General features: G+C 48.5%; 1 protein-coding gene across 2 annotated transcripts in view; it reads right to left on the bottom strand.

Moving 5' to 3' along the window:
* Positions 1-5,081: 5,081 nt before the first annotated feature.
* Positions 5,082-26,182, bottom strand: part of LOC122369427 — a 41,142-nt gene continuing 20,041 nt past the window's right edge. For both annotated transcript variants that reach the window (XM_043344163.1, XM_043344165.1), the window contains exons 2-4: positions 12,900-13,082; positions 11,558-12,127; positions 5,082-6,809 (exon numbers count right to left, since the gene is read on the bottom strand). In XM_043344163.1, the coding sequence (XP_043200098.1) occupies positions 5,746-6,809; positions 11,558-12,127; positions 12,900-13,023 (1,758 nt within the window). In that variant the 5' untranslated portion in view covers positions 13,024-13,082 and the 3' untranslated portion in view covers positions 5,082-5,745. The remainder of the gene's footprint in view (positions 6,810-11,557; positions 12,128-12,899; positions 13,083-26,182) is intronic.

Below are 26,182 nucleotides of genomic sequence, written 5' to 3'. Positions count from 1 at the left end.
CTTTAAAGTTGTATTTTGAGGTCACAGGTCGGGTCAAGGTCAGGTCAAACACCTGAAATCGGGCTTTCAGTAGCATGGACTTCACTTTCAGGACTTCGCAATGGGCGCCTCTCGCTATAAACTCTGTCAAAACGGTGCACAATCCATCATATAAGGCCTACAAGAGTGTCAGCTCCATGTAGGGGTCAGTCAAGCATAGGTCAGGGTCAAGGTCAGGTCAACCGGGTAGGCACATATCCCCGAAAATCAAAACTGATATTCGCAGCCTGTGACACATGGTTTATGGGTAATTTGGGGCGTAGAACACGATGGTGACATTCATTTTATCATATGTGTACGTGTTTGGCTCAAAAAGTTCAATTTAAGAAATGCATGTATCATGGTCGTGAAGAAGTCACGAGAAATTGCCAAGATTCAGTTCAAGATTTTGGAAAATGCGGAACGATAATCAATAATCGAAGATAGCCATTTGATTGTTCATGGTATTGGCAGTCTAACAGCGTTTACGGCATGTCTGTATGTCTATTCTGTGATTTTATATGATTTTTTGAACATATGCCGTTTTTGGTCGAAAACTCAGAAATCATGACGTCACTAAAACCTCGATATCTCAAAAAATTTTCCGACCGATTTTTTGGAAACTTTGTCACAATAAATTTCAATCAATTCCCTACAGGTACCAAAAATTTGGGCGCGCCGTTTTTATGCTATGGCCCGGCGAAAAAAGTGGGGGCGTTTAACCCCCCCCCCCCCCAGCAACTCGCGGGTTAACCCGCGACCGCCTGGGGGGGTCGGATCCGACCCCCCCTCCGTTTTTCTTAAATAACTCCTGAACTGCTTGCGCTATCAACTTGAAACTTGGCATACCTTCTCCCCCATCAATTTGACGTCTCTTGTGCAATTTGTAAGAAAAAAATTTCAAAATTTTTTGAGATATATCGATTTTAGTGATGTAACTACATGGCGTTTTCAGTCAAAAAATGGTAAATGTTTAAAAATTCGCCAAAAATCGAGGTTTTAAGCAAACTGCAAATTAAGGACATGAAAAGACGCAGCTCAACGAGTTCTTTAAAGAGCTATCTCAGATTTCCCATAAAATGCGTTTTTCACCCCTAAAAATTCAAAAAACTATATTTTTTGGAAAACAGCTAATAAAATCCAAAATTTTGAGAATTTCCAAAAAACCGGAATATATGTTATAGAGCTCTATTAGAACATTAGATGACCCAAATTTCAACTTTCTATCTTGATTTTTGACCCCCAAATTGTAAAAAATAGCTCCAACATGCATAGGGCATGGTGACGTCATAAGCATTTTCGCGAATTAGAGGCACTTCTGAACATCGCATGTGAAAACAAATGGCACCACTAGATTCCTGGGACAAAGCTCGTCTAGAAAAGTGCATTGTTATGTCATAAATAAAAAGTTGAAAAATTGACCTTTTTTTCTCAGCCCTCGTTTAGTTATGTATGGTATAAACGATTTTTTATGCTTTCAATGCACACTTATCACCAGCACAGTGACTTGGGGTCACATATAACCATTATCATCGGATTTGGCGTGAAAAATAAGCCATAAAACATGTGTCGCACGCCCATGTAGCAGAAAGTGAAAACCGTGACCTTTCGTGACCTGACCTGACCTTGACCCGTACTTAGTATGACCCCTATACGCACATGGTACCTTCACTAGGTCTTTGAGGTCATTTGTGGTGAGTTTCGAGCAGCAGCTATCGATTCCGCTGTCCGTAAGCCTAATCGTGCAAAACCCCTGAATTTGACCTTTGACCTGACCTTGACCCGAAAGTTGACCTCAATCTTAAAATCTTAAGAGTGCTTTGGGAAGGTCTCGTAGAAACTTTTCGAACGCCGCCTCGCGGGGCTCGATACGACCATTGGTTCTCGAGATAACAGGGGGGGGTGTCGGATCCGACCCCCCCCCCCCAGGCTGTCGTGGGTACGGAAATAGCCCAGGCGGTGCCGGGTTAAGGTCCTAGGTCATCGGTTGACCTTCCAGGTCAGGTCAATGACCCAAAAGTCGGGAAAATCGGGTCCTGGTTGAACGCCGTAAAGTGTGGCTGCTATGTGGTTTTTCGGGGTTCTGATCACGAATATATGATGTTAGTTTTTATTACAAATGATGTCTTAACGCATTTAGGCCAGGTCGGGTCGGGTCAGGTCAGGTCAATCGGTAGGGGTCCTGCCGGGTATTCGTAGTACACGTGTCAACCGCCTCTGACAGCTTCGTAACACGTTACGACGGCACCAAAACTATTTCGTAAATATTCAACTGGCTGCTTAGTTCGAATTCAGCCCCCAAAAACTATCCTATAAACATGTAAAACTCGAAAAAGTGAACCAAGGTCATCAAAGGTCAATGACCTGACCTGACCCTCAGGTGACCTTGACATACACCCTAATGCATAGGAGCAACATCAAATCACATGTTTGAACGCTTGAAACCACGAAGACTGCAAACGCGCGGCTAATGCGAGCCGACATACGCCGAATCGCGATTTCGGCCAAACATTGTCTCGAAAAGTAAGTCACAGGTCAAAGGTCATTTGGGTCAGAGTCATGAAATTTTCAGGGTAGGTGTAAAATTGATCAACGCGAGGGTAATGAAAGTTTCGTCGCGATCGGCCGCTTTTTACGCGAGTTATTTGCGAAAAACCTTATGGGGGGTTGGATCAATGCCCTCCTTGCCGGCGAGGGTTACATTGACCACACTGAAGCGTACTGGTTGACAGACGTATGTACATATTTAGCTTTGGCTGGATTGATAACACAAGGACTGTTACCAATCCAGGGGCTCAAACCGCAAACGATGCCTCGTGTTTGTTTTAAACGTTGTCACAGGGTCACTTGAATTTTGAATTAGCATGTGAAATAGAGAAGCCGTCAATCATCTGTGGGTATAAAACAACGAGGTGTCAGGGGCATGTCAGGGGCATTGGGCATCTGCCCGTTCCGCAAGGCTATATAACCCCGCATCGTACGCATCCCGCATGTCCCACCGTATCGTCCGAGAAATTTGTTGCTTTCCTAATTCCTCGTATGAAGAGAAGTCTATTATCATACTATTATCATAATTCAGAAAAATGAATTTAAATTATTAGGCAGCGCATAAGGTAGCCAGGTCAAAGAAAGTTGTGGATATCAGATAACGGCGAGTATGCCCCTCCCCGGGCCCCGGAGCGTCCAAACCGACTTTCTGAAACCGCCAATCCAATCCAAAATTTCCAGTTCCTTTAAATCATTATTTGCTCAAAGGGCTTTGCCGGAACGCAACAACCAAGCCGGCAGGCTTTGTACTTAGTAGGTAGGTACTCACCCATGCTCCAACTTCGTACGGATAATTTCTCAGCCTAAACGCCGACACACAGACGCAAGCGGCTGGCGTGATGCTCCGTTTCAGTTGACTGTAACTTCGTTGAATCCAGATGGCGCCATCCCCTGGGCGGCATTTCTCGGTTGGAGCAAGGACGGTTCGCTGTCCGCTACTATGCTGCCACCTGTGAGTTGGGATCAGTGCTTGCCAGCGCCACCTAGCCAAAAAGTAGAGCTGCATGACACCTTACCGAACTGAAGAGCTGCCTGACAGTGCTGCCACCTTCCGCTGATTACCTGGCCAGGGAAGTACGCCGCACGAAGGTGCCAATGGTCCTAGCATAGCCTTGGTCCTAGCCTAGCCAATCACCGATTGTTTTCTGACCTGAAATGTCTGAGGGGTTTCCTTCTTAGCTTTTTCAAGAAAGAAGAGACACGTGAACCAAAAATTATCAGAAATATTCAGTTCTGTCTGAAATGAATCGTACCTCGGCCTCGGGGCTCGGAACTGAATATGAACAATGCATTGCAAACCAAATAAGCGTAACAATGCCTAACAGCCCTGAGGACAAAGAAAAACTCCAGGACAGGTAGGTGGCCGGGTGTTGGGTAATTTGTAGTGTGTCACCTTCTTGTTCTTTCACAGTACTTAAAAGTGGACATTGAATTGATTGTGAACCCATGAGTCATGACCTGTCGGCTGTCGGGTGTTCGTAAACGTCTTTGTAATAATAATAATAATGACGCCTGCTTTATGACTTCCGATATGTCTAGGCATAAAGCGAGCAGTTCTTGTGCAATGAACTGGGATTCATAAAGTGGTCGCATTTGGCTGGGACGATCACCGACATTACCTTTGAAATTAACTCATATCTCGGGACCTTCTAGATCCTATACTAGTCATTGAGATTTTCAGTGACAACATCGAAAAGGGATGTATCTAAATGCGTCGAGCCATCTATCCTGGCATGAATGGCAAATCTCGCAATGAATTAAAGTGTAAGGGGTAAGCCAGAAGGGCATGGCACTTTGCTTCCACCTTCCCCACTTGCGGACCACTCATTTTTTTCTGCTGGGACCATGCCCAGCGGGCAGCGCCCACCGCGCCGGCAGGTAGTCTGCGGTCACGTCGTTTGGGTGATGTTTACCTACCTGACCAGATTTTACCGGATTTCACCGGATTTTACCGGCGCCCTCCGTGCGGTACCGATCCGAAAGGGGATACCGATGGGGATGTGGGAAAAGGCCGCCATTCCTCAGTGATTATGGTAGCCATTGATTACGCCGGTTGCCGCACATTCACCTGCCCCTTAGCTAAGGAAAATACGCCTGTTTGTCGGTGTCTGCGGCGCCGGACGGCTGGGTCCCAACCGTCCCATCCAACCGCGCCAGCTCCTCAGCCGCGGTCCTGTTTTCACAAATTGTTTCTCGACTCCCCACGCTTCCGGTGTTTTATATCCTCATGGAAATGGCATTGGACAGGGTCGGTTCAGCGGCTAGTCTGCTGGAAGCACGCTTTCCCCGTGCGAGGGGTGCGTTGTTATGCTCGAAATCTCGCCACAATGATCCGGTCTAAGCCAGTGAGAACTAGTAATTCGGTCGATCCCGAACCCTGGTGCTTTCGTCTTCACCTCCAAAGAACAAGTGACAAGTGAACAAGTGAACGGCAGCAGTTCCTACTTCCTAACACCTACATTATCATTCGTAGCAATTCGCAGTTCACACCCTGGCGAAGAGAAGCATCGCTGTCATAAAATATGTTAGGTATATTATCTTCTAGGGTACATGTGCGGTGGACGTGTATCAGGTAAAACCCTGGATAAATACAAGTGAGGTTCTGCACGATCGATATCAGCGAATCACATACATAAGGATGTCGAAAGTAAAATAATTAAGGTAATTATACAGACACACCTACATGTACATGGAATAAAAAGGGCTCACACTCGCGGCATATAGTGCCGAAAAGCACACAATGAAGAAGGCCATGAAACGTATTGCCGCGTAACACAATAGGCACTTGAATCATTCTCCGAGAACTGTATAACAGTTGTTTGATTCTTTTGAAAATGTACATACATCCAAATCAATAAAAGGAAGAGCGGCGTATGCCCACACGTGACACGGACATGCATTCCCCTTGAATCACAGCTACTTTCCGAAAATGCCTTTCCAAAACCCGTACACAACCAATGGGAACACAAGTAAACCAAACAATACGTTTCCTGCTAGAGGACAAATCACAACGCAGCGACACTTTATTATCACAATGCCGCGTTTTCGTCTCTCTGACAGACAGGCACGGTTCCTTCCTCTATTCTGGCTACCTCATCAGCGCGCGCCTACTGTCTGTCTGTTCGTCTGTAGGACCGGAAGGGGATCCGATTACCGCCAGCTGGCCGGTCGGACTGTCTGTCACCGAGCGGGCCCGGCCGCGTCCCGCTCCGGCGCCGCTGGCACTTCCGTCTCGAGCTCCGCTATCACGTCGGCGCAGTAATGCTCCAGCTCGTGGATCAGCTCCGGTTTCAGCTCCTTTCGCCAATGGTACGGGTCGAAGTCGGGTCCGCGATACGTGCTGAAATACTGCTGCTTCTGTTCGCGGTCGCGGCTCCTCCTCAGCTGCAGCAGCTGCTGGTTCCGCTGCCGCAGCTGCTCCTGCAGCTGCTGCTCCTTCGGCCGTGCCGGCTGCTGTTTCGGCGGCCGTTTGGCGGGGACGGCCCGCTTCCCGCGGCTCAGGACGGTGTGTCGGGAGGCCAGCTCGGCGCGCCGGTCGGCCGGCGGCTGCGGGCCGCGCCAGCCGGCCTTCCCCGAGCTGCGGGAGCGCACCACCAACGGCCGAGGCGGCGGCGGCGGACCGCTGCTGTTCATGTGCCGCTGAAAGTAGGCGTGCAGCATGGGCGGCTGCGGCAGCTGCATGCCGCGGTACAGCTGCACGGCCACCTGTTCGGGCCGCAGCGCCAGCTGCTCGTAGTGGACGCGCTGGTAGCGCGCGTCGTGCAGCGGCCGCGCCGCCGCCAGGTCCGCGCGCACGCCGTCGCAGTAGGTGGTCAGCTTCTCGCCGAGCCGGTTCCAGACGGTGGTGGCGTGCAGCTGAGAGTTGAGCGTGCCGCGCGGGTCGCGCACCAGGTGCACCAGCCGCAGGTGCGGCCCCAGCTCGGCGTCGTGCAGCAGCGGCAGCAGCTGCCGCAGCCGCGGCCGCACCAGCTTCACCACGCGCGTGCTGGCGGCGGCGCAGCGCCGGCCGAGCGTGTCGGCGCTGGGCGTGACGCCGCGCAGCTTCACTGGCGGCCGCCAGATGAAGCGGCGGTACTTGGCCTCGCGCAGCACGGCCGTCCGATTCAGCTGGCAGGTCAGCAGCTGGCGCAGCGTCTGCTGCACCTCCTCACCTGGCAGCCGGGACACCGAGATGTTGTTCTTCACGTGGTAGTAGAACGGCTCGAAGAAATAGGCCGTGTTGGGCGAGGTGCTGAGGATCTCACCTGCGGAAGGGAAAGGTTATCGGTCAATGGATGCACCATGGCGGACGTGTGACTGATGATAGACACTGGTGGGATACTGACGCTATTGACGTGTTATATCTACCTAAGTGATAAACTTGTAACAAGTGTGCATGACAGATGCCTACACAAACACATGGGAATTGGGATTAACTGTCAGGAACAAATTAATCAAATTAATACGATTAGCATGGGATCAAGAACAAAACAAATAACTGGGTTACTGAATACTGAGCGAATTCTACCCGCGGCATATGTTCTTCCAGAATACCGGATCGATTCTTTTATACCACACCCTACCGTGCCGGTTATTTACTCTGGGTTCTATGATGAAAATGGCATGACTGCAGAATGGTCACTGAGTTAGTAGTTCGTCAAGGGTTGACGTCCCACAGCATCATGCATACTATAACATCATCCATATGGAATTGTATGGTGCTGACGCCTCGTGACTGGTTATTCAAAAAGTGACTAAGCGCCTCATGTACGAAGCCGGAGGTCAGCATTGCATTGGATTATGGGAACGGGATGGGATTTTTTTTTACCAATGTCTGTAACCGAGGGTTTGTATTCAACAGTAAAAACACTATTCGTTTATCGCTAGAAATTATAATTGTATTTTTCTATTGAAAAACAAATACAGTTCCTGAAAATTTGCAAAATCCATGCCTGGTAAGATCAGTAGGTACCTACATCTTGACAGGGGCATTAAATCCGCTTAATAAATTCAGGTACATACTCCGCTTAATAAAGCCATTAGCCAGTTGGGAGTCGCGAAGTCCGCAGTGACGTCTTCCCCATCGAAATGTTATGTTCGTCGTAATGTTTTTAGACTCGTTTTTACCAGTTCGCCTGAGACTTAAAAACGTCTCAGGTGAACTGGTACCAGACATATAAACGTCTGGCAGTTATTTTCATACTGTTATAACGGACAGCAAGCTTATTTTTTTTTCGCAAAACTATACGAACACGTGTAACGCATACATTGATGCGGGTGCTGTTCGGAAGTAATTAAACAGTCGCACTCGCTATATATGGCCATAGTGTAATAAAAAACTATAATAAATGGTGTTATTTATTACACTATGATATGGCTTTGGTCGCTTTATCGGCGTCTTTGAGTCCTTAACGAGATTATCTACCGCTGCTTCGCTAAACGCAATTTTTTTTCAAATAGGTAATGTTTATTTGCATGACAATGGCCCAACACAACAACAATATAAAACAGGACACTTTCGAATCACAACTGTCTGGCGTATCCACAGCTGTATGTGCGGCCCGTCCGGCCAGGCAAATTTGTTAGCATAGGCGGCGGAACGGGGAGAGAACCGGGGCACCTTTGATTTACTCATTTTAACATTAGCCCTATGGGCGTTGAATGGAAAGAATGGGACCAAAAGTCGGCAGTTCCTCCCCCCCCCCCCTAATTGAAGGTGTTCCGCCACTACTGTTTGTTAGCCATTTAGCGCATTGCGTGCCGTGGCGCTATCGTAATGGTCGTCATAGCAGCATATTAAATTACGAGCACGTTGGACAGGTCCGCCATTCCGTCATTATGTTGCAATTATGAACGTGTTTTGATGGGTCACCCGAACATGGAGCTGTCTAGTCCAGGGAGACGCTATTTTCATAAAACGTTCCTCGGGCGATTGTTTCGCACGCAATAAAAGCGAAACACCCATAGGTACCGTATTTCCGCAGAAGGTCTTTATCAATGCGAAATGAGAGGGAATTAGTCTGAAGGCCGCCGTCCACTAGTTTAGAACGTTAGAAATAATAACCCTCGTCAATCATATTTCACGGATGAAGGGAAGGCGCGCACGACCCAATCCTCATTTCTTCCTATAATTGAGCTACAGCTTTGCGAAAAAGTGAATTAGTCTCCACGGGAAGCAGCGAATGATACAAATTTTACAACTTTCTTGTCAAGCGGTGACGTTTAAGGTCAGGTCAACCGCCAAAAGCCGGACTTTATTTTTCAAGGGGAATGTATTTGTAAGCAAATAGTGAGTTTACTTGTTGATCTCAATTCTAAGCAGGTCAACTCCACGTTTGGTTCAGAATGGTTAAGTTATGGTTATATATCGGGGTGCGTATATATAAGGGTTGCGATTATATATAGTGTATTGCCTCTATGTACCACTTATGGCATGAAAGAAACTTGTATTATTATTATATCAATTAACTGATGATTTGGCAGCTTTGAGTTCATTAATGCTCAGTTTTGCATAGTTAAAAGGGTCACTCGTTTCATAGGTACCTACCTATCATGGGTCACTCTCCAAGCCCGTTATAAACACCTCAACCAAGGCCAAACAACTCATGCGCATGCAATGTACAAAGTGGAAATTACAAACAAACCATTGTCAACACGCCAATGCATACCTAGCCGAAATACCAGTGGTATGTATTTCGTACTCTACATATTTCTTGGTGAGTTAGCCGTGCCTATAACATGCGAGTATTTATTATTGTTATGATCGCGTCTGCACGACATTCGTAGCAGTCTACGACCGCTGCAAGAATTCAAGATCATTCGGACATAACATCACAAATGACCTCATTAATTACAGAAAACCAAACATCCGTGCAAACTAGTTAGCTGCGGCTGCGCATGCACCAAAGGTCGTCAGAGGTCATACAAACGTCCGAAGGAACGTATCTTTAATCAGCCCAGCAAGGACCAAACTAAATCAACTATGACTTGATAAATAATTATTACTATGCACGGTAAAATGTCCCGCTTTACATTGTAGGCATGCACAACATGCTATGCACACTCTAGGCATGAGGTAAATCAGCCACGTTTGACGTCATCAGTTGGCTGCCAGTCAACCTGGTTAAGTCTCCGTCTGTCAGGGAAGCCCGCAGTGACAGTCGGGCGGTCGCCGATGTGCAGTGCTCTCAGCTTCAGTTCAGTCTTCAGTTTCCAGACAGTCACTGGCCTCTATCAGCGCCAGCTTCCCCCCCCCCCTCTGCCGACACGAAGCCGACCATGAGAACCAATCAGAGTAGCCAACTCCAGTCGCCAGTCACTTCAGCGCCTTGCACAGCTGCCAAGCTCGTGCCTTTGACCATGTACCTGCATTCTGCAATACATGCTCAGCTCTTGCAAACCTAATAAGCCATGCCCTCAGTGGCCCTGACACAGGCCCGGTGTACCATTCCAAGGCTCATCAAATTATCATCGCCAATGGCGTGCTGCTGCCTATCCGCCGGCCACGGACGGGCCTCGTCACCGGCGGCCTTCTGACACGCCCGGTCACGACGTCACGTCACGGCGAGCGGCGTCACGTCACGGCGAACGGACGGCCGACACGGCGCGTCTCGAGGGATGTCGTCAGACCGTGCAGAGGGGGAGGGGGCGATGTCACGGGACAGAGGTCGCGGGGCCACGCGCCGACGACAGGATGAGCCGAGTCGGGTTCAGATCGGAGGGGTGAATCCTCAGCAGCACCGGGAACGGTTGGAACTCGGAAGCTGGGACGTATCGGGTTCTCAGAGAAGGGGAGATGTAGGAGTAGGGGGGGGGGGAGCACGGGACTGCAGTGAAGCCTGCAGGAGTTTACCGTATAGTGAAGAGATGGGCAACTGTACCCGGAAGGAAAACATGTGTCATATAAGTATGTGCTGCGGACTGTTTCCGTGTTGAGCGATGGACTGTTGGCAAGGGCCAAGACTGCTGAAAACAGATCTGCGAGCGCAGGCTGTATGAACGGCGAAATTACTGTGAACGAAATTGTTGATCGGTTTTGCTACGGCTCTGCACTTGACTGCTTGGTGCAATGCACTGTGAACAAGGTTGCAAAAGGAGTGCGGACTAGGATCCGCATAGATATACGGCACGGACGCATTAGTGGGGTGTGAGCGGACGCCGGACGGCAGTTCGGGCGGTGGTTTATTCAAGGCCGGCGGTGGCGTGTCGCGCGGACCTGCCCCCACTGATCGATAGCGGACCTGGCTGTGAGAGTCGCACGGCCGACCGCCGTATACGTGCGTGCGTGCGCCCCGTGCCGGCGACATCGGCCCATCCGCAGCCGCAGGGTGTCCGTGCCACGGCGGCGGCCCGGCGCCAGCTGCGACATTGGTCTGACCGCCAGCCGTCACCTGATGGCAGTCATTAGCATCGCTAGCCATTGTTCAACGTCCATGCCGTCAGCAAAGTCACCGCTCGTGTCATTAGCCTCGTAGCCGTGCCCATCAACGTCCGGTTGCATCGTCACTGTCGGTCACCACCCCGTTCACCGCGCATCACCGTCACCACCCAGTCACCACTGACCATCACCACAGCACCCCACCTCCAGCCACACCACCGGGTCAGTCCGTCTCCGTGGTCCTCCCGTGCAGAAAAACAGAGCTGCTCGCCGCAATCTCCCGCCCGTGCATGCATACACAATCTCGGCGGCGGCGGTGAGGTCATGCCCCCGCGGCCCGCACCGGCGGAGGACGGGCGTATATCGGACCAGCCCGCACCAGCTGGCCAACTCTCACAGAGCCGCAGACGCCCCGAGCTGCGCCCATCACCGCGGGACGCACACAGGTGGGCGATGGACACTGGACAGAATATAGCTTTGTGATGATGATAGAAAAACGCACGAAAAAAAAACGGAGGCAAGACGCGTAATTCCACTGCATTGCATAACCGATTGTTTATGCTGGCACCTACCGAGCAAAGAAGAGCCGCTGCGAGGCACCTACCGAGCAAAGAAGAGCCGCTACGAGACACCTACCGAGCAAAGAAGAGCCGCTGCGAGGCGATGAAGACAGGATGATGATGAGATGCGGCGGACTCCTGTTCATGACCTCCGTCGGAGAGGCGCTTGCGAGGGGCGCAGCGGCGACCGGGGGTGACGCCGGCGCGACCTTTGGTGCAGGAGTGTCACCTTGCACCGATTTGGGCGCTCGGCCGTCACTGGGCGTCGATTTGGACGCCGCGTTTGGAGTCTGGTTGTTACCTGACACTGGGTTCTGGTCAGAGTTTGACGCCGACATTGGCGCCGAGTTCTCTCTGTGCGACGCCAACTCCGATGCTGAGTTTTCATCACTGTCCGGCACCAACTCGGGCGCTGAGCTCACACCAGCACTGGATATCGGCTCAAATATTGAGCTTTCACTGGTGCTTAGCGCCGACTCGGGCGTGGAGTTGTGAATGTCACTTGGCGCCGAATCTGGCGCAGTGTCACCACTTGGCGCCGAACCTGGCGCAGTATCGCTGCCTGGAGACGACCGTGGCGCAGTATCGCTGCTTGGAGACGACTCTGGCGCGCTCACCAGCTGTCGAAGGCCGCCGTGTAGTCGACCTGTAACGGTAGTAACCCCAAGTCAGTGACTCAGCGCACATCGTTAGGATAATGATCCTGAAACAGTCGTTTCCGAATATTTTCATATTTCTGAATGCCAAATGCGAGAAACCTATCCAACAAAAACAAAACCAAAGAAACCTTTCGAGAAAAGTCACAGCTCTGTTTTACGCTTTGCCACACTCGCCGACCGCTGTACCTAACTCGGTTTGCTCCAAAAAGTCAAACGGAGTAGGTACAAACTGACTGTGCAAACTGTACAGGCTCGGAATAAGCATGCACTGTGTATTGGAGAAATAACTACCGCGTGAGTTTCGTTCATTGTTCATGAGGTATATGCAATTTGCACAGGAAAAAAGTAGTAAAAAGTTGCCCAATTCCGTACTATGCTTGTTATCTTTAAACAATAAATTGACCACTGTGCCAGACAGATATGGTTCCCTTTTCATGATTCATAAGTCTACAAAACAGGTAGGTAGTGGACTTTTGTAACGGGATCGTACGATGAGGCACCTATGCGTGACGCTCAAAGCTGAATTGAGAGATGTACGGTAATTGCTGGACTTCGCTATGCGATATTTGTGACGCTCGAGCCTCGAACGATGGGAGTATGGATGCCGGCACAAATAGTGAATGGGATGGAAGCCACGATGGCGCCCCGGGCTGTGCGCTAACGGTGCCCGGGCGCGGCGGCCACATTCAGTGAGGTTGGCGCGCGACCCGAACACCGTTTCCGCTGGGCGGGGTCCGGCGCGGGCGGCCGGTAACGTACCCAGAGAGGCGGCCGTGTGGTCGTCGGGCGCCCGGTGTCCGCGCAGCCGCGCCATCAGCAGCAGCTGGCCGGCCAGCACGGCCAGCAGCAGGGCGCAGCAGCAGAGCCGGCGCCGCGCCCCCATCCCGGCGGCAGGCACCAGTCACACGCCGCTGCAGGCCGCCCGCGCAGCTCGCCGATAGCCTGCAGCGAGAGGTGAGGTCACAGGAAGTCAGATCAGGCCAGCCGATAGCAGGGGAGATTAGAAATGTGGCATGACCGGGTGAGAATAGCACACAGCTGATCAAACTTCAATCGCAAAGTATCCATTGTTGTAAAGTACCTACTATACCTAGAGGCAAGAGCAAACTATTATAGGGCAGCTATCAATGCCCTTCAGAAGGTAAAAACGACTATAGAGGAAATGGCTTGAGCAGAATGATAAAATGATAGAAATGACTATAAAGTGAGGCGTACCACTGTGTAGTAGAGGGTTGAATGTAATTATCCGGTGTTCAGGAAATAACTTCTTAACTAAGCATCGCCACTGAAAGTACCTGATGCATATGCATTAATTTAACGTATATTCCCTGGACGTTTCAATTAAATCCGTCCTGACATTGCTGAGATGATGACATTTTAATGACGTTAGGTCACGCCATTTCTTGTTATCAGAGCAAGACTACGAAACTTTAAATGCGTAAAACATAGTAGTAGTAACGACAAGACGAGTTCTTAAAAAACGTGGAGGCGAATTTGCTTTGTCTTGATGTCTGTTGTTAAAATTTCATTTAAACATTTGTTAATTTATTTCATTTCTAATTTATTAGCCATTAACAATAAAATCCGTGATTGAATAGTCGTAAATTAACGTCTAAATCCGTTTATAACTATGCCGACGAAATGCACGTACGGCCTCACTTCACCGATTTCATTCATGTATGTACGGCTCTCGCGAGATTAAGCAGTAGGTTTTGCACTTTTACATATCCAGTTATATCTCAGAAACTAATCGATCTACGATGAAGCCATTTTACACGGTCATGGCCGGCTTGTGAACCAACAAGTCCATTGCATCTTCAACACTTACAAGCTTAAGACGACGAAGATATAGCCTGAAGTAGGTACACCAAATTTTCTAGGCGCAAAACCTACCGCTAAAACCCGCGAGGCCTCTAGGTACGTTGCATTGACCGATAGTGTGGAACCGTGCATGGCACGGAGAATTGATGAAAGGTCTGACCGCATATGCTGACTTTAATTTTCTTACATTACACACGACAGCATAATAAAGCCAATATCCTACCATTCGCGACTCACGTTACGTGAGCATTGAGTAAAAAGTAACCGGTCGGTTTCTTTTGCAAAGGATTCGCAGCTTCGTATAGTGCAGACTGCAGACACATGCGAGTGTCAGAATGGTTTAACCCTCGCCGGACCTATTGGTTTTCTACATACGCGCCGGCCGAGGGGGGGGGGCGGGTACGACCCCCTCGCCGTTTCGCCCCTGGTGGAGCTAGCGCGTCGCAGAAAAAACGAGCGTGTGCGCCGTTACGAGACGCAGAGATTGGTACACGATTTTAAGGTCCTAGGTCAACCGGTGACCTCTGAGGTCAGGTCAAGTGCCCCAAGGTACGGTTCAGTTTTTGGTGAATAACTTCGCAAAAAACGGCCGCAGAGCTGCGATTTTGGCAGCATCGTGTTCGCCTCGCTCAGGCGCGTCGAATGATATACTTTTTGTTCGGGTCAGGTCAACTTGGGGTGTTGACCTCAGGTCAAGGTCAGGTCAGCACCCCCAGGTCACGAAGTTGGTCGAAAGAGGTCATGTTGCATATCATACGATTCGGCAGGTCTTCCTGAGTCCATTGGTGGCTTTCACGACTCGCTAGCTCAATTTGATCGGGAGTTATTGACGAAAAACTAATATGACCTTGATGACGTCATAAATGACGTCACGCAAGGTCAACATTGCAAAAGTGACGCATCTAACCTTGCAAGGAGTGCATCAAATCACGATTCTGTCTGCTTGAGATAGTTGGAGATCGTTCCCGGCGCCAGAATAGCAGTTTTCATTTTTCCCCATTGACTTATACCTAATGGTGAGGTCACGAAAATGACCTGACCTCATATGACATTAAGGAAAAATCCGAGATATACAAGTTGTGAGACTCATAATGGATACTAGATCTTGTAAGTTTCATTTCCCTGTGACATCTCCTCTGGCAGTGAGGATGTTGCGAAGTTGCGACATCTGAAGACCGTGCAGAGGTTCACTTATGACGTCATAGGTCAGTGACCTGACCTGACCCAAAAATGCGGTTGGTGTCAAAAGATGCGGCTTGGATCAAAGGTCAGGTATGCCAAGTTTCAGCTCTCTATCGCCAGCGTGTTCGGAGCTATCGCGAAAAAAACTCTATGGGGGGGCGGTACCCGCCCCCCCCCCCCCCTCGGCCCGCGAGGGTTAAGAACATGCAACTTGCTTGGTAAGGACCAATGACATGCGAGTGTTTGGTACATACCAGTCCAACACTTGGGCCCTATCACGGAAGTCATGGTAGTATGAATTGCACTACAGTAGACGGGTTTTTATTGCCCTAGTTCACAGTTCACACATCGTAAGTCGTTATTCCTAAGCGTGCTAATGTAAGGCATTTAAAGTGACCATCCCACCCTAACCGTATGTGTTTTGCCAGCCAAGAACGTATAAGGGGGGGGGGGGTGGGGTCGTTAGACCCTCCCCTTACCGTTCGGTCCCTGATCGAGCTAGAACTTCGCGGAAAAACGGAGCGTGTTGCCCCTGACGAGAGGAAGCCGATGATTTCAAATTTATCGTTCGAAATCGACCCCCATTGAAGTGCGAGGATTAACATTAGTCAAATGCACTTACCGACATCATCTTGCATTTTTCCACCAATGTTAATATTCATTCGGTTTCTTTTTAGGAACTGTAGGTAGATTTAATTTCTTTTCTACATAGAGAAATGGAACATACAGCGATACCTAAGAAAGACTAGTGATTCAGTCGATTTCAGAAGTCTGCGTGATGCGACTAGCGGCTGTACGAGTATGTACTCGCTGCCTGCCCCGGCTGTAACGAAACAAACGGAAGATAGCGTTCTCATAACGACATGGGAAGCTTCTTCAAGACGATACGCGCATAGCGGCTACCAATTCACAGATGCCATTGCCCTTGGCATGGCTGATGGCAATACCGATAGCATTATAGGCATACTCGTAAATGGAAGCAAATAATAGGTACACGATAAGCCCCGCCGTTCTTATCGTTTTATGGTAAAGCTCATGGGGGTTTTAACCCATTTATGCCCAGGAATATTGACCATCATGAAAATCGATGAAATCAAGATGTGTTACGCTTCTACCAGGGCCTTGCATGGAATCGAAAATAATTTTTGCCGGCAGCAAAAGTTTTTCGAGAAAAACGTAAAAAACGTGCGTTGCGAAATCGCAACGAAGGGCACACCGGGCGCCATCAGCGTTGCGAAAATGCAACGACGGGCACATCAGACGGACATAAAGTACACTAAACCGCCGATATGCTAGTTTGTTTTAACATATATTTCACCAACCGTTGAAAAATATTGCTTGAGAATGCGGAACCCACATCCCTCATGCTTTATTACCCGCCTAAGAGCCTCAATGAGGGAGCATAACTTAAGGGTTCGCGAACGGGGAGATGGCAACAAACGGTCATTATCAACAACAATTGTCCATTTAAAGTACCTAGTGGTCGGCACGTACCCTGGGCGGTGCTTTCTTTTTGGAAGTTAGACAGAGCCATTAGCCCATTACCCTCTCATATGAGAACCCCAAACTGAAAACAATTTAACCGAGGATTAGGAGTCAACCAGTGCCTCGCCTAAGCGCCTATCCGCAATACCATTGTTAACCACCCTCCTAGGAGTAAAGACAAATTCAAATGCAGGGTAGTCGTGCACACTCTTATCAAAAAATGAACCTATCCGGCTTTCACAAACTACCTGCGTAAGGCGTAGAGCGTCATAAAGTGTCTCCCAGGACCCATTTTATCACTTTTACACCTAATCCAAAATTTTCATTGTCCCACTCTCAGCGACCTTCACACTTGTAACCTCTTTTTCGAGACAATGCCAGGGCAGACTGGTGATTCGACGCAGTTCACACTTTCCAAGTGTTTCGTCAATCCGTCTTTTCCATCTTTAGGATAGTAGAATCCTTCTTCATGCCTCAACCTTTGTTTCGAGCTGGACGGGCAACTAGGTATATCGCATTCGAGCAGCTCCCATAGGAGCACAGGTCTGTAGCCGGATAGAGAAAGTGCTTGGGAAGGGGGGGCTGGTTCATGGGTGGCCTGGATGGATGGGCTCAGCCTCGACGATTCACCATGCCCGCTCAGACCAATGTTTTCCCTAATTCCAATAATGCTTCTAGCTCTAAAATGGTCTGATTAGACAAAAGGCCTACCCTCAGTAAACAAACAAGCAATGCTTCACATCAACCACCTTATCAATCCGTGCAAACCATGAATTCTAAAAATAAACTTATATTTTCCAGACGCCCTCATTACTCCTGCCGAAGGGGTCTGTTGCCCCCCCCCCCCCCCGAGGGGGCATATCCCACATTTGCCGCTTCTGGGAGTTATCTTTTCTAACGTAAGGGCCAGCGGATTGCATCCAGAGAATGACAATGCCTATCTGTCGTCTGATACCAGACTACGTACCCATTATTTAGTACAAAGTAGATCCAATTTTCAAAGTACCTCGCTATCTCTCAGCTCCGTTAGCATCGCCGAGCGTTTGATGCAGGTCCTTTTCCTACCATGCGATTTTCAGATGCTCGAAAACCCATTGCTCGAATAGCCCGATAATCTGCGAGAAAAAGAAATGAGTGTTTGATAGCTGTTTAAGTGAGTTAATGTGAAACGTGTCGCAACATTCACGTGCAAATGCACCTTGCACTTTACATACCTACACATCCCTCACGACTACAAAACGAGAAAGAGAGAGAGAGAGAGAGAGAGAGAGAGAGAGAGAGAGAGAGAGAGAGAGAGAGAGAGAGAGAGAGAGAGAGAGAGAGAGAGAGAGAGAGAGAGAGAGAGAGAGAGAGAGAGAGAGAGAGAGAAGGAGAGAGAGAGTTGGGGGAGCGTGGAAGAGAGGGAGGAAGATTGGGGAGAGAAGGAAAGAACCCACACCGTATCTCAAGTGAAGTCTATTTGATGTTCCTATACTTCCGCTGCCCTGCCAATTTGCCCCTCGTTGCGTTTTCGCAACACCCCTGTCTCTCCGATGTGCCCAACGTTGCGTTACCGCAACACGACTGTAGTCATATTTGAAAATAGTCACAAACCTATTTGCAGCATAATTTGTTAATAAAATGTATATTCTAGCTATTGTAGGGACTCTGCAGAATATGTTCACACATTATTCATTACGATATAATTAATCACTTGATCTACTTATTTTGGTTTTCGTGACGTCATCACTGACGGGACCTTTGACTTCCCTCTGGGAGCTCTGGACGGTAAGTTACCGGCCGCACAGACTTGTAACTGCGTAGCATCATGCGCAGATCCATGCTAAACGCGCTGAAACTTGTCTCATCGGTGAGACGTTATTATACACTTCTCAAGATTTGATCACGTCGACGCTTGCTTGTGTTGCGAAAACGCAACGAAGGGCGTAAATGGGTTAAGGTCATTGGTGTGAAAATACCATGATCGACAAGAAGCTAATCGAGGACTGTTATCTTTCACACGGATAGTTCACTGCAAGTTAAATTATGTTACAAAACAGTTGTATTAATTTAAAGACACAATTCCCTAAAATGTTAGGGAAGTTTAACCCTCTCGGGCCCGGGGAGGGGCGTTTTTCGCCCCCTGGCGAATATTTGCGATAGCTCCCGAACGCTTAGGGATAGGAAAGCGAAACTTTCCGTATCTTTTCTCTTATCAATTTGACATCTTCTGAAATAAAAAATTTGGATCTAGCCCCATTGATGACGTCACAAGGTCCATTTTTCTAGACCCCTGCACGGCAAACTTCGGCGTCACAGACGCAAACTTCAAATAGCTGCTAAAAATAGAGTTTTAGAGATAAAGACAAGTTACGAACACGGTTGTGTAGCGTTTGGACTAGAGAAAAATAGAAAAATAGTTTTGATGACCTGAGGTTAGAGGTCAGGTCAACGACCCCGAAATGTGGTTTTAGTTTTCGCAAATAACTTCGACAAAAAAGGCCCTAGAGCTACGGCAATGGTACCATCGCATTCGCCTTGTCAAGCCGCGTCGAATGATATATATTTTTTTCGGCAAAGGTCAAGTTTTATGTTGACCTCATGTGACCTCGAATGACCTCTGGTTGACCTTGAAACATGAGAGGTCATTTAAAATGGATTTGTACCCACTGATCACGAATCTGGAATCTATTTTCCTCTAAGCCTTCATTTAGAGCTTCTGGACGGCAAAATTGTCTTATTTATTATTCCTAGCTTGAATCAGTGAAATAGCCTCTAGCAGGGATACTCTTCTGTGACCTTGACCTTTGAGCAGCCTTGTATCGTAAGATGAACCACAAATAGGGAACTGATAAGCCTCAAAACATTTCAAAACATCTTGGAAGCTAGCACGCAAGATGTGCGAAAAAGTGCCAAGTTTGACGTCAACTTTGAGCGTGACCTTGACCTTGACCTTTAACTTTAAGCACATTTTCGGAATCCACAGATTCTCTTCTTTCGTTTGACACCCAATTTTGCCGGTTGGATGCAGCCTGCCGTCCTCTAGAAGGCTTAATTTGAGATCACTACACATGTGCCGGTTTTTGCCTTTGACCTTGACCTCTGACCTTGAAAATTGACCTGAGGTCAAAAATTTTAGGTGCTTTAGAATCGTCTCGTAAGGACCTTTCGTTTGGTATCGATTTTGTTTCCGTAGCTCCCTTATTTATGGAGTTAAACAGGGAGGGCGAAAAACGCCCCCCGGGCTGCGGTGGTTGGGATTACCCCCGGGTCTTTCACACGGATAGTTCACTGCAAGTTAAATTATGTTACAAAACAGTTGTATTAATTTAAAGACACAATTCCCTAAAATGTTAGGGAAGTTTAACCCTCTCGGGCCCGGGGAGGGGCGTTTTTCGCCCCCTGGCGAATATTTGCGATAGCTCCCGAACGCTTAGGGATAGGAAAGCGAAACTTTCCGTATCTTTTCTCTTATCAATTTGACATCTTCTGAAATAAAAAATTTGGATCTAGCCCCATTGATGACGTCACAAGGTCCATTTTTCTAGACCCCTGCACGGCAAACTTCGGCGTCACAGACGCAAACTTCAAATAGCTGCTAAAAATAGAGTTTTAGAGATAAAGATCGCAAATAACTTCGACAAAAAAGGCCCTAGAGCTACGGCAATGGTACCATCGCATTCGCCTTGTCAAGCCGCGTCGAATGATATATATTTTTTTCGGCAAAGGTCAAGTTTTATGTTGACCTCATGTGACCTCGAATGACCTCTGGTTGACCTTGAAACATGAGAGGTCATTTAAAATGGATTTGTACCCACTGATCACGAATCTGGAATCTATTTTCCTCTAAGCCTTCATTTAGAGCTTCTGGACGGCAAAATTGTCTTATTTATTATTCCTAGCTTGAATCAGTGAAATAGCCTCTAGCAGGGATACTCTTCTGTGACCTTGACCTTTGAGCAGCCTTGTATCGTAAGATGAACCACAAATAGGGAACTGATAAGCCTCAAAACATTTCAAAACATCTTGGAAGCTAGCACGCAAGATGTGCGAAAAAGTGCCAAGTTTGACGTCAACTTTGAGCGTGACCTTGACCTTGACCTTTAACTTTAAGCACATTTTCGGAATCCACAGATTCTCTTCTTTCGTTTGACACCCAATTTTGCCGGTTGGATGCAGCCTGCCGTCCTCTAGAAGGCTTAATTTGAGATCACTACACATGTGCCGGTTTTTGCCTTTGACCTTGACCTCTGACCTTGAAAATTGACCTGAGGTCAAAAATTTTAGGTGCTTTAGAATCGTCTCGTAAGGACCTTTCGTTTGGTATCGATTTTGTTTCCGTAGCTCCCTTATTTATGGAGTTAAACAGGGAGGGCGAAAAACGCCCCCCGGGCTGCGGTGGTTGGGATTACCCCCGGGCCCGGCCGGGTTAATAGCTGCGGCCAGTTTCTTAAAAAGAAAGGCTACAGCACACGGGAAACTAAGGCTGCGGGGAAACGCGTTTGCATCGGTAAAAAATATCGATAAACGTTCCGATAAGATAAGTCATTATATACTGCAACATGGGAGTAATCCAGTAATTACGAGCGAGCGAGCGCAGCGAGCGAAGTGAGTCTTTTCAATATAACGGAAAAATCTCAGTATGAGCGGCCCGGCCCGGCCCGGCCCAGCCCGCCCCGGCCCGGCCCGGCCCGGCCCGGCCCGGCCTGTAACGCTTTTGAGAGGCTTATATCTCAGCAACCGCTGGACCGATTGGCCTGCGGTCTTTTTTGTTGGGTTGCCCCATCCCTTCTACCCCGTAATTGACTACTTTTGATACATCTCAGTGACCGTCGTGGCACGTGCCACGTGAAAAGTCAAGGGTGTTCAAGCTGTTTTGCAAAAGTAGTGATTTTGAGAGGCTCATATCTCAGCAACCGCTTGGGCGATTGACTTGCGGTAATTTTTGTAGGGTAGCGGCATCCCTTCTATCCAAAATAGAATACTCTCGATGCATGTGGGTCACCCCCAGTGCACGTGCAAAATACAACAATAAGAGGTGCCAAATTTGTTCCCATTTCAGTAACTCGGTAATTACTGGGGCGATTTCGCTGAAACTTGGCATACAGGTAGGCACCCACCAGGCAATGCATTCCCATGTGTTGCGGTTAGGGTGCTACTGCACGTGCGCACGTGCAGGGGGCGTTTCCAGATCTCGAGAACGGCTGGGCCGATTGCGCCCAAATTTGGTACACGGTTGGGGACCAGTTAGTAGGGTGCCGTGCAAAAGTCATTTTGGACCCCGTTTGCACGTGCGCACGTGCAGAATGCCGCTTCCAGATCTCAGGAACGGCTGGGCCGATTGCGTTCAAATTTGGTACACCGCTAGCGACCGGTTAGAAGGGTGCTTTGCGCAAGCCCGTTGGAAGTACCCTCTCGCCCTTCCGCACGTGCAGGGCTCACTACCTCGCTCGCTCGTTCTTCGCCCAAAAGGCGTTTTACTGGTAATATCTCTGCTGGGCGGCATCAAGTCCACCGGCGTTGCCCGTCGCTGCTATGCACGTTAGTGGTGGCAATCGGTTACCGAAAAACTCGGTTACCGAAAAGATGTGCTGACCGATTCAGTAATCGGTCGGTCAGCCCCCCCCCCCAAATCGGATATTTTCGGTCACCCTGTCAGTGAAACCATTTTCAAAAAGAGAAAGCATTCCATTTTTACCTAGTTAAATGCAATGTACCCTTAGCCAATGTACCCTAGTGCAATCTACCCTTAGCAATGTAACTTCTACCACAAAATGTATTTTGCAGTGGCTAAGAATTGACTGAACTTGGACTGAAATGCTATTTCCCATTATTTTCCATAAGAATTTACCAAATAATTTAATTTTGGGGGTAAAATAATAGCAACTAGAATTTCGGTCAAATTTCGGTCAAATTTTGGCTTGGGATGTTATCGGTTGGTATTCGGTCGGAAATGTTTCCCAAGTTTCGGTTTCGGTCGGCATCGATCAGCCATTTGTTGGAAAATGACACCACTAATGCACGTACTCCTATGTCCCAGCCTGGAGGAGGCGTGAAACGGCGTGCGTAACCGTGCAAGCGAATTGCGCATGAGTCATGATGTTGTATGTCGTCTACTCTACTTATTTCGACCTACCTTTTACCTAATCGTTGTGGTGCCTTATAAGTTATAACCATTGCATAGCTGCTAAAACACTTGTCAATGTCATAATATATGGTTCTGATAAAACACGTTTTAAATTTATTTTTAAAAGACATATAAGCAAAAACATAAAAGTATCGAAACAAAGTTATTGCCATTCAAGTGGCAGCTCAAACGGGATAGTTTTTAAAGAAAAGTAGTCGATTCCCCATTCCGAAATTTGAGCAGCGAAACATTTTATCGTTGACCTGACCTGTGACGTCATTGGTAACCCCGAGGTCAATGAAATTATAGTTCCCTCGACAAATTTGACAGGGCTATCGAACGCCGTTTGAATTTTACGGATCCGTCCAGTAGTTTTGGAGATACGAGGGGGGAAATGCTCTCCCCATCGCGCGGGAGGTGGTTGGGAGGCCCACCGACTGCCGGGTTAAACACTGCACTGTCGCCAACCCACTCCTTTTTCAGTTAACGTCTGTCACTGCCTTGGGGAGTGGCGATCAGTTCTTGCGAATAATTCGTTCCAGACGATACTAACCAGAAAATTGCATAGTTAATCAGATTCCTGAGCATTAGAAACATATCCCGCCACTCAATTTGAGCCCAATGCTCGCAATTACCCGCACTGTATAAGTCCCAACTCCCATTGGCCCATTGATGGGCGCTTTGCCCCACACCAAAGTGGGCAATTACCCCAATAGCACATTCAAAATAAAGTTAACTAATATCAAGCCTGTGCCGAGTGTGTTGAGCAAATAAATGTTCAAAGCATAGCTTAAATCTACAGGTTCGGCATAGCGAAATTTTATTGTCTTCTTAACCCTTATCAGACAACTTTTGGCAGTAAGAAAGCATGTAATTCCTAAGAAATGTCAGAAATATACTAATATTTATGTTATATTCAGAACACCCCACCTGTGGAACCAAAAACAGAAGTACGAGCAGATTCCTGCGTGTTCTTGAAAATGGCTATCAAGGATTCTTTGAAAAGGAGAGCATTCATAAATAAGAGAGGTGGGCGTTTTATCCGCACTGGGCGCTTTGCCCCACTACCCTAACGCTACGGTAGACCACTCATATTTTCCCTAGCCAAAATAGTTACTCCATTCTCATCTGGTAACTCGTTCTAATGGTTCCAATAACCATGGCTTTTTCTGCATTCCCCTTTCCATACATATTGTATAGTTCAGGCCATTCTCGTCGAGTGTCTGTTGGTAGGCGCTCGAGGCGGTCTGATTTCCTTGAGTCAATTTCCAGTAACGATCGTATTCGACTAGTCACCAGTCTTCAGTTCACACTGCACAGCCCTGTCCTTTTTTGCTCACTCAGCACTGGGGGCCGTCTCCGAGAAGAGTGACTAGGTCCGTTCGGCTTCCCGGAGGCCACTGGGGAGGGCCGGCAGCCGCTGGGGTAAGGCATCTGTTGGGGAAGACCACCAGCCGCTTGGAGTAGGTAAGGCATCTGTTGGGGAGGGCCATGGCAGCCGCTGGGGTAAGGCATCTGTTGGGGAGGGCCATGACAGCCGCTGGGGTAAGGCATCTGTTGGGGAGGGGCCGTAGCCACCGGGGAGAGGGAGCGGTAGCCGCTGGGGAGAGGGAGCGGCAGCCGCCGGGGAGAGGAAGCGGCAGCTACCGGTGAGAGGCGGCTCGCTGCTCGCCGGCCGCCCGGCCGCCCCGGGGCGCGCGGTCCGTTGACCTCTGCGAGCGACCACCGAACCTCACCGCCAAATTAATAGACCATTCCCGAGCTCCGACTGCCGATCACAGGCGGCGCATCACTGCAGCCGCGACGCACCGTTTGCTCCGGCACAGACTGGTGATGGTCGTGTAAATTTAAAGTTACGGGTACCGGTCCAAATTCGGAGATAGTGAAGTTTGTGGAGGTATGTCTGAGGAGCTCGGGCAGGCTAGACACAGAGAGGGCAGGCATGTACTGAAGAGATGACTGGTTAACATTTTGATTGCAGATTCGACAAACAGAGCTAAGCAAGTACGCAGTTATAGGTACATGGGAGAGACCGGGCCAATCGGCCTCCCGGGGCAAAGTGGCCACCCCGTATTTTAACCGTTCACAACTGGTGTCAATTTCAGTTATTAGTTGCCAATTATAGTTCTTCTCGCGGTCGTTTAAATGAGCCACGCCGAGGTTTTCGGCTCGTCGCTATTGTTCTGTGATACACGGAAAAGTATTTCTTCCCAAGTGTCTTACTATTCGTAGGATTCGTAAATGTTATTTTATTCCATAACCGTTTGGAATCTTATTTTATTGTTCTTGATCATGCATTGTGTGGTAATTGAACGTGTTTCTGTCAATTTTAATACTTTTTGCCCCTCCCCCCTAACAGCTGAGCTGCATTATTTTTATCTTGGACGGTAGGCATGGGGCAAAGTGGATGGGGCAAAGTGGCCAGCCCCCAACCGACATAGGCGGCGGAACGGGGAAGGCACCGGGGCACCGTGCCCCCCTTTGATTTTGGCATGTCTTAACATTAGCCCTATGGGCGTTACATGGAAAGAATGTGACCAAAAGTCGGCAGTGCCCCCCCCCCTTAATTGAGGGTGTTCCGCCACTACTGCCAACCGACCATAAGATGCTCCATCTGAAGTCTGAACAACAAACGGTATTGATATTTAAATCCATCGTCATGCGTTTATTTCGGCCACTTTTCGGTCACATGATTTGCCAAAAAAGCAATGCAATACACTGTTTTTCAATGAACTCCTTGCATTGTTTAGCGACAGCCTACAGGCGGGAAGGTGACAAAATAGACGTTCATCCTCGTTTAAACTTTATTACCATCATCAACTCTAGTCGTGCATGTGAAAACTATCCTGTTTCTCATGTATGGACAAATAAATCGCCGATGTCCACTTTGCCCCGGGGCTTGGGGCAAAGTGGCTAACATGCATAGGTGTAAAGTTTAGCCAATATCTCCTATATGTAAGCGCCTTTAGCAGTAGCGGCGGAACACCTTCAACTAAAGGGGGGAGGCACGCGTATATTCGGATGCAGTATGAGCAGAGCATGGGTCCCGAAAAATTCTTCAGAAACTAGAGAAATTCTCGCGGGGCAAGACGACTGTCAAACTAGCAGCGAGCAGCGAGCAGCGAGTCCAGCAGCGAGAAACGGGCCATCCCGATTTAGCTGAAAATTTGCTCACAGAGCCTTCTCAACACGCTGATTCCGAAAATCATGGTCTCTAGGGTAGGAATCATTACCGTTCTCGAGATAGAACCCTCTAAAGTTTTCGACACCCATGACCGGGCCATCCCGATTTGGCTGAAAATTGGCTCACAGCTCTCACAGAGCCTTCTCAGCACGCTGATTCCGAAAATCATGGTCTCTAGGGTGGGAATCTTTACCGTTCTCGAGATAGAACCCTCTAAAGCTCTTACCACCCATGACCGGGCCATCCCGATTTGGCTGAAAATTG

This window comes from Amphibalanus amphitrite, unplaced genomic scaffold (genome assembly GCF_019059575.1).
Source record: "Amphibalanus amphitrite isolate SeventyFive unplaced genomic scaffold, NRLGWU_Aamphi_draft 001034F_arrow, whole genome shotgun sequence".
NCBI lineage: Eukaryota > Metazoa > Arthropoda > Thecostraca > Balanomorpha > Balanidae > Amphibalanus > Amphibalanus amphitrite.
Note: the sequence above shows the minus strand (reverse complement) of the source record. Positions and strands in the feature narration are given on the sequence as shown.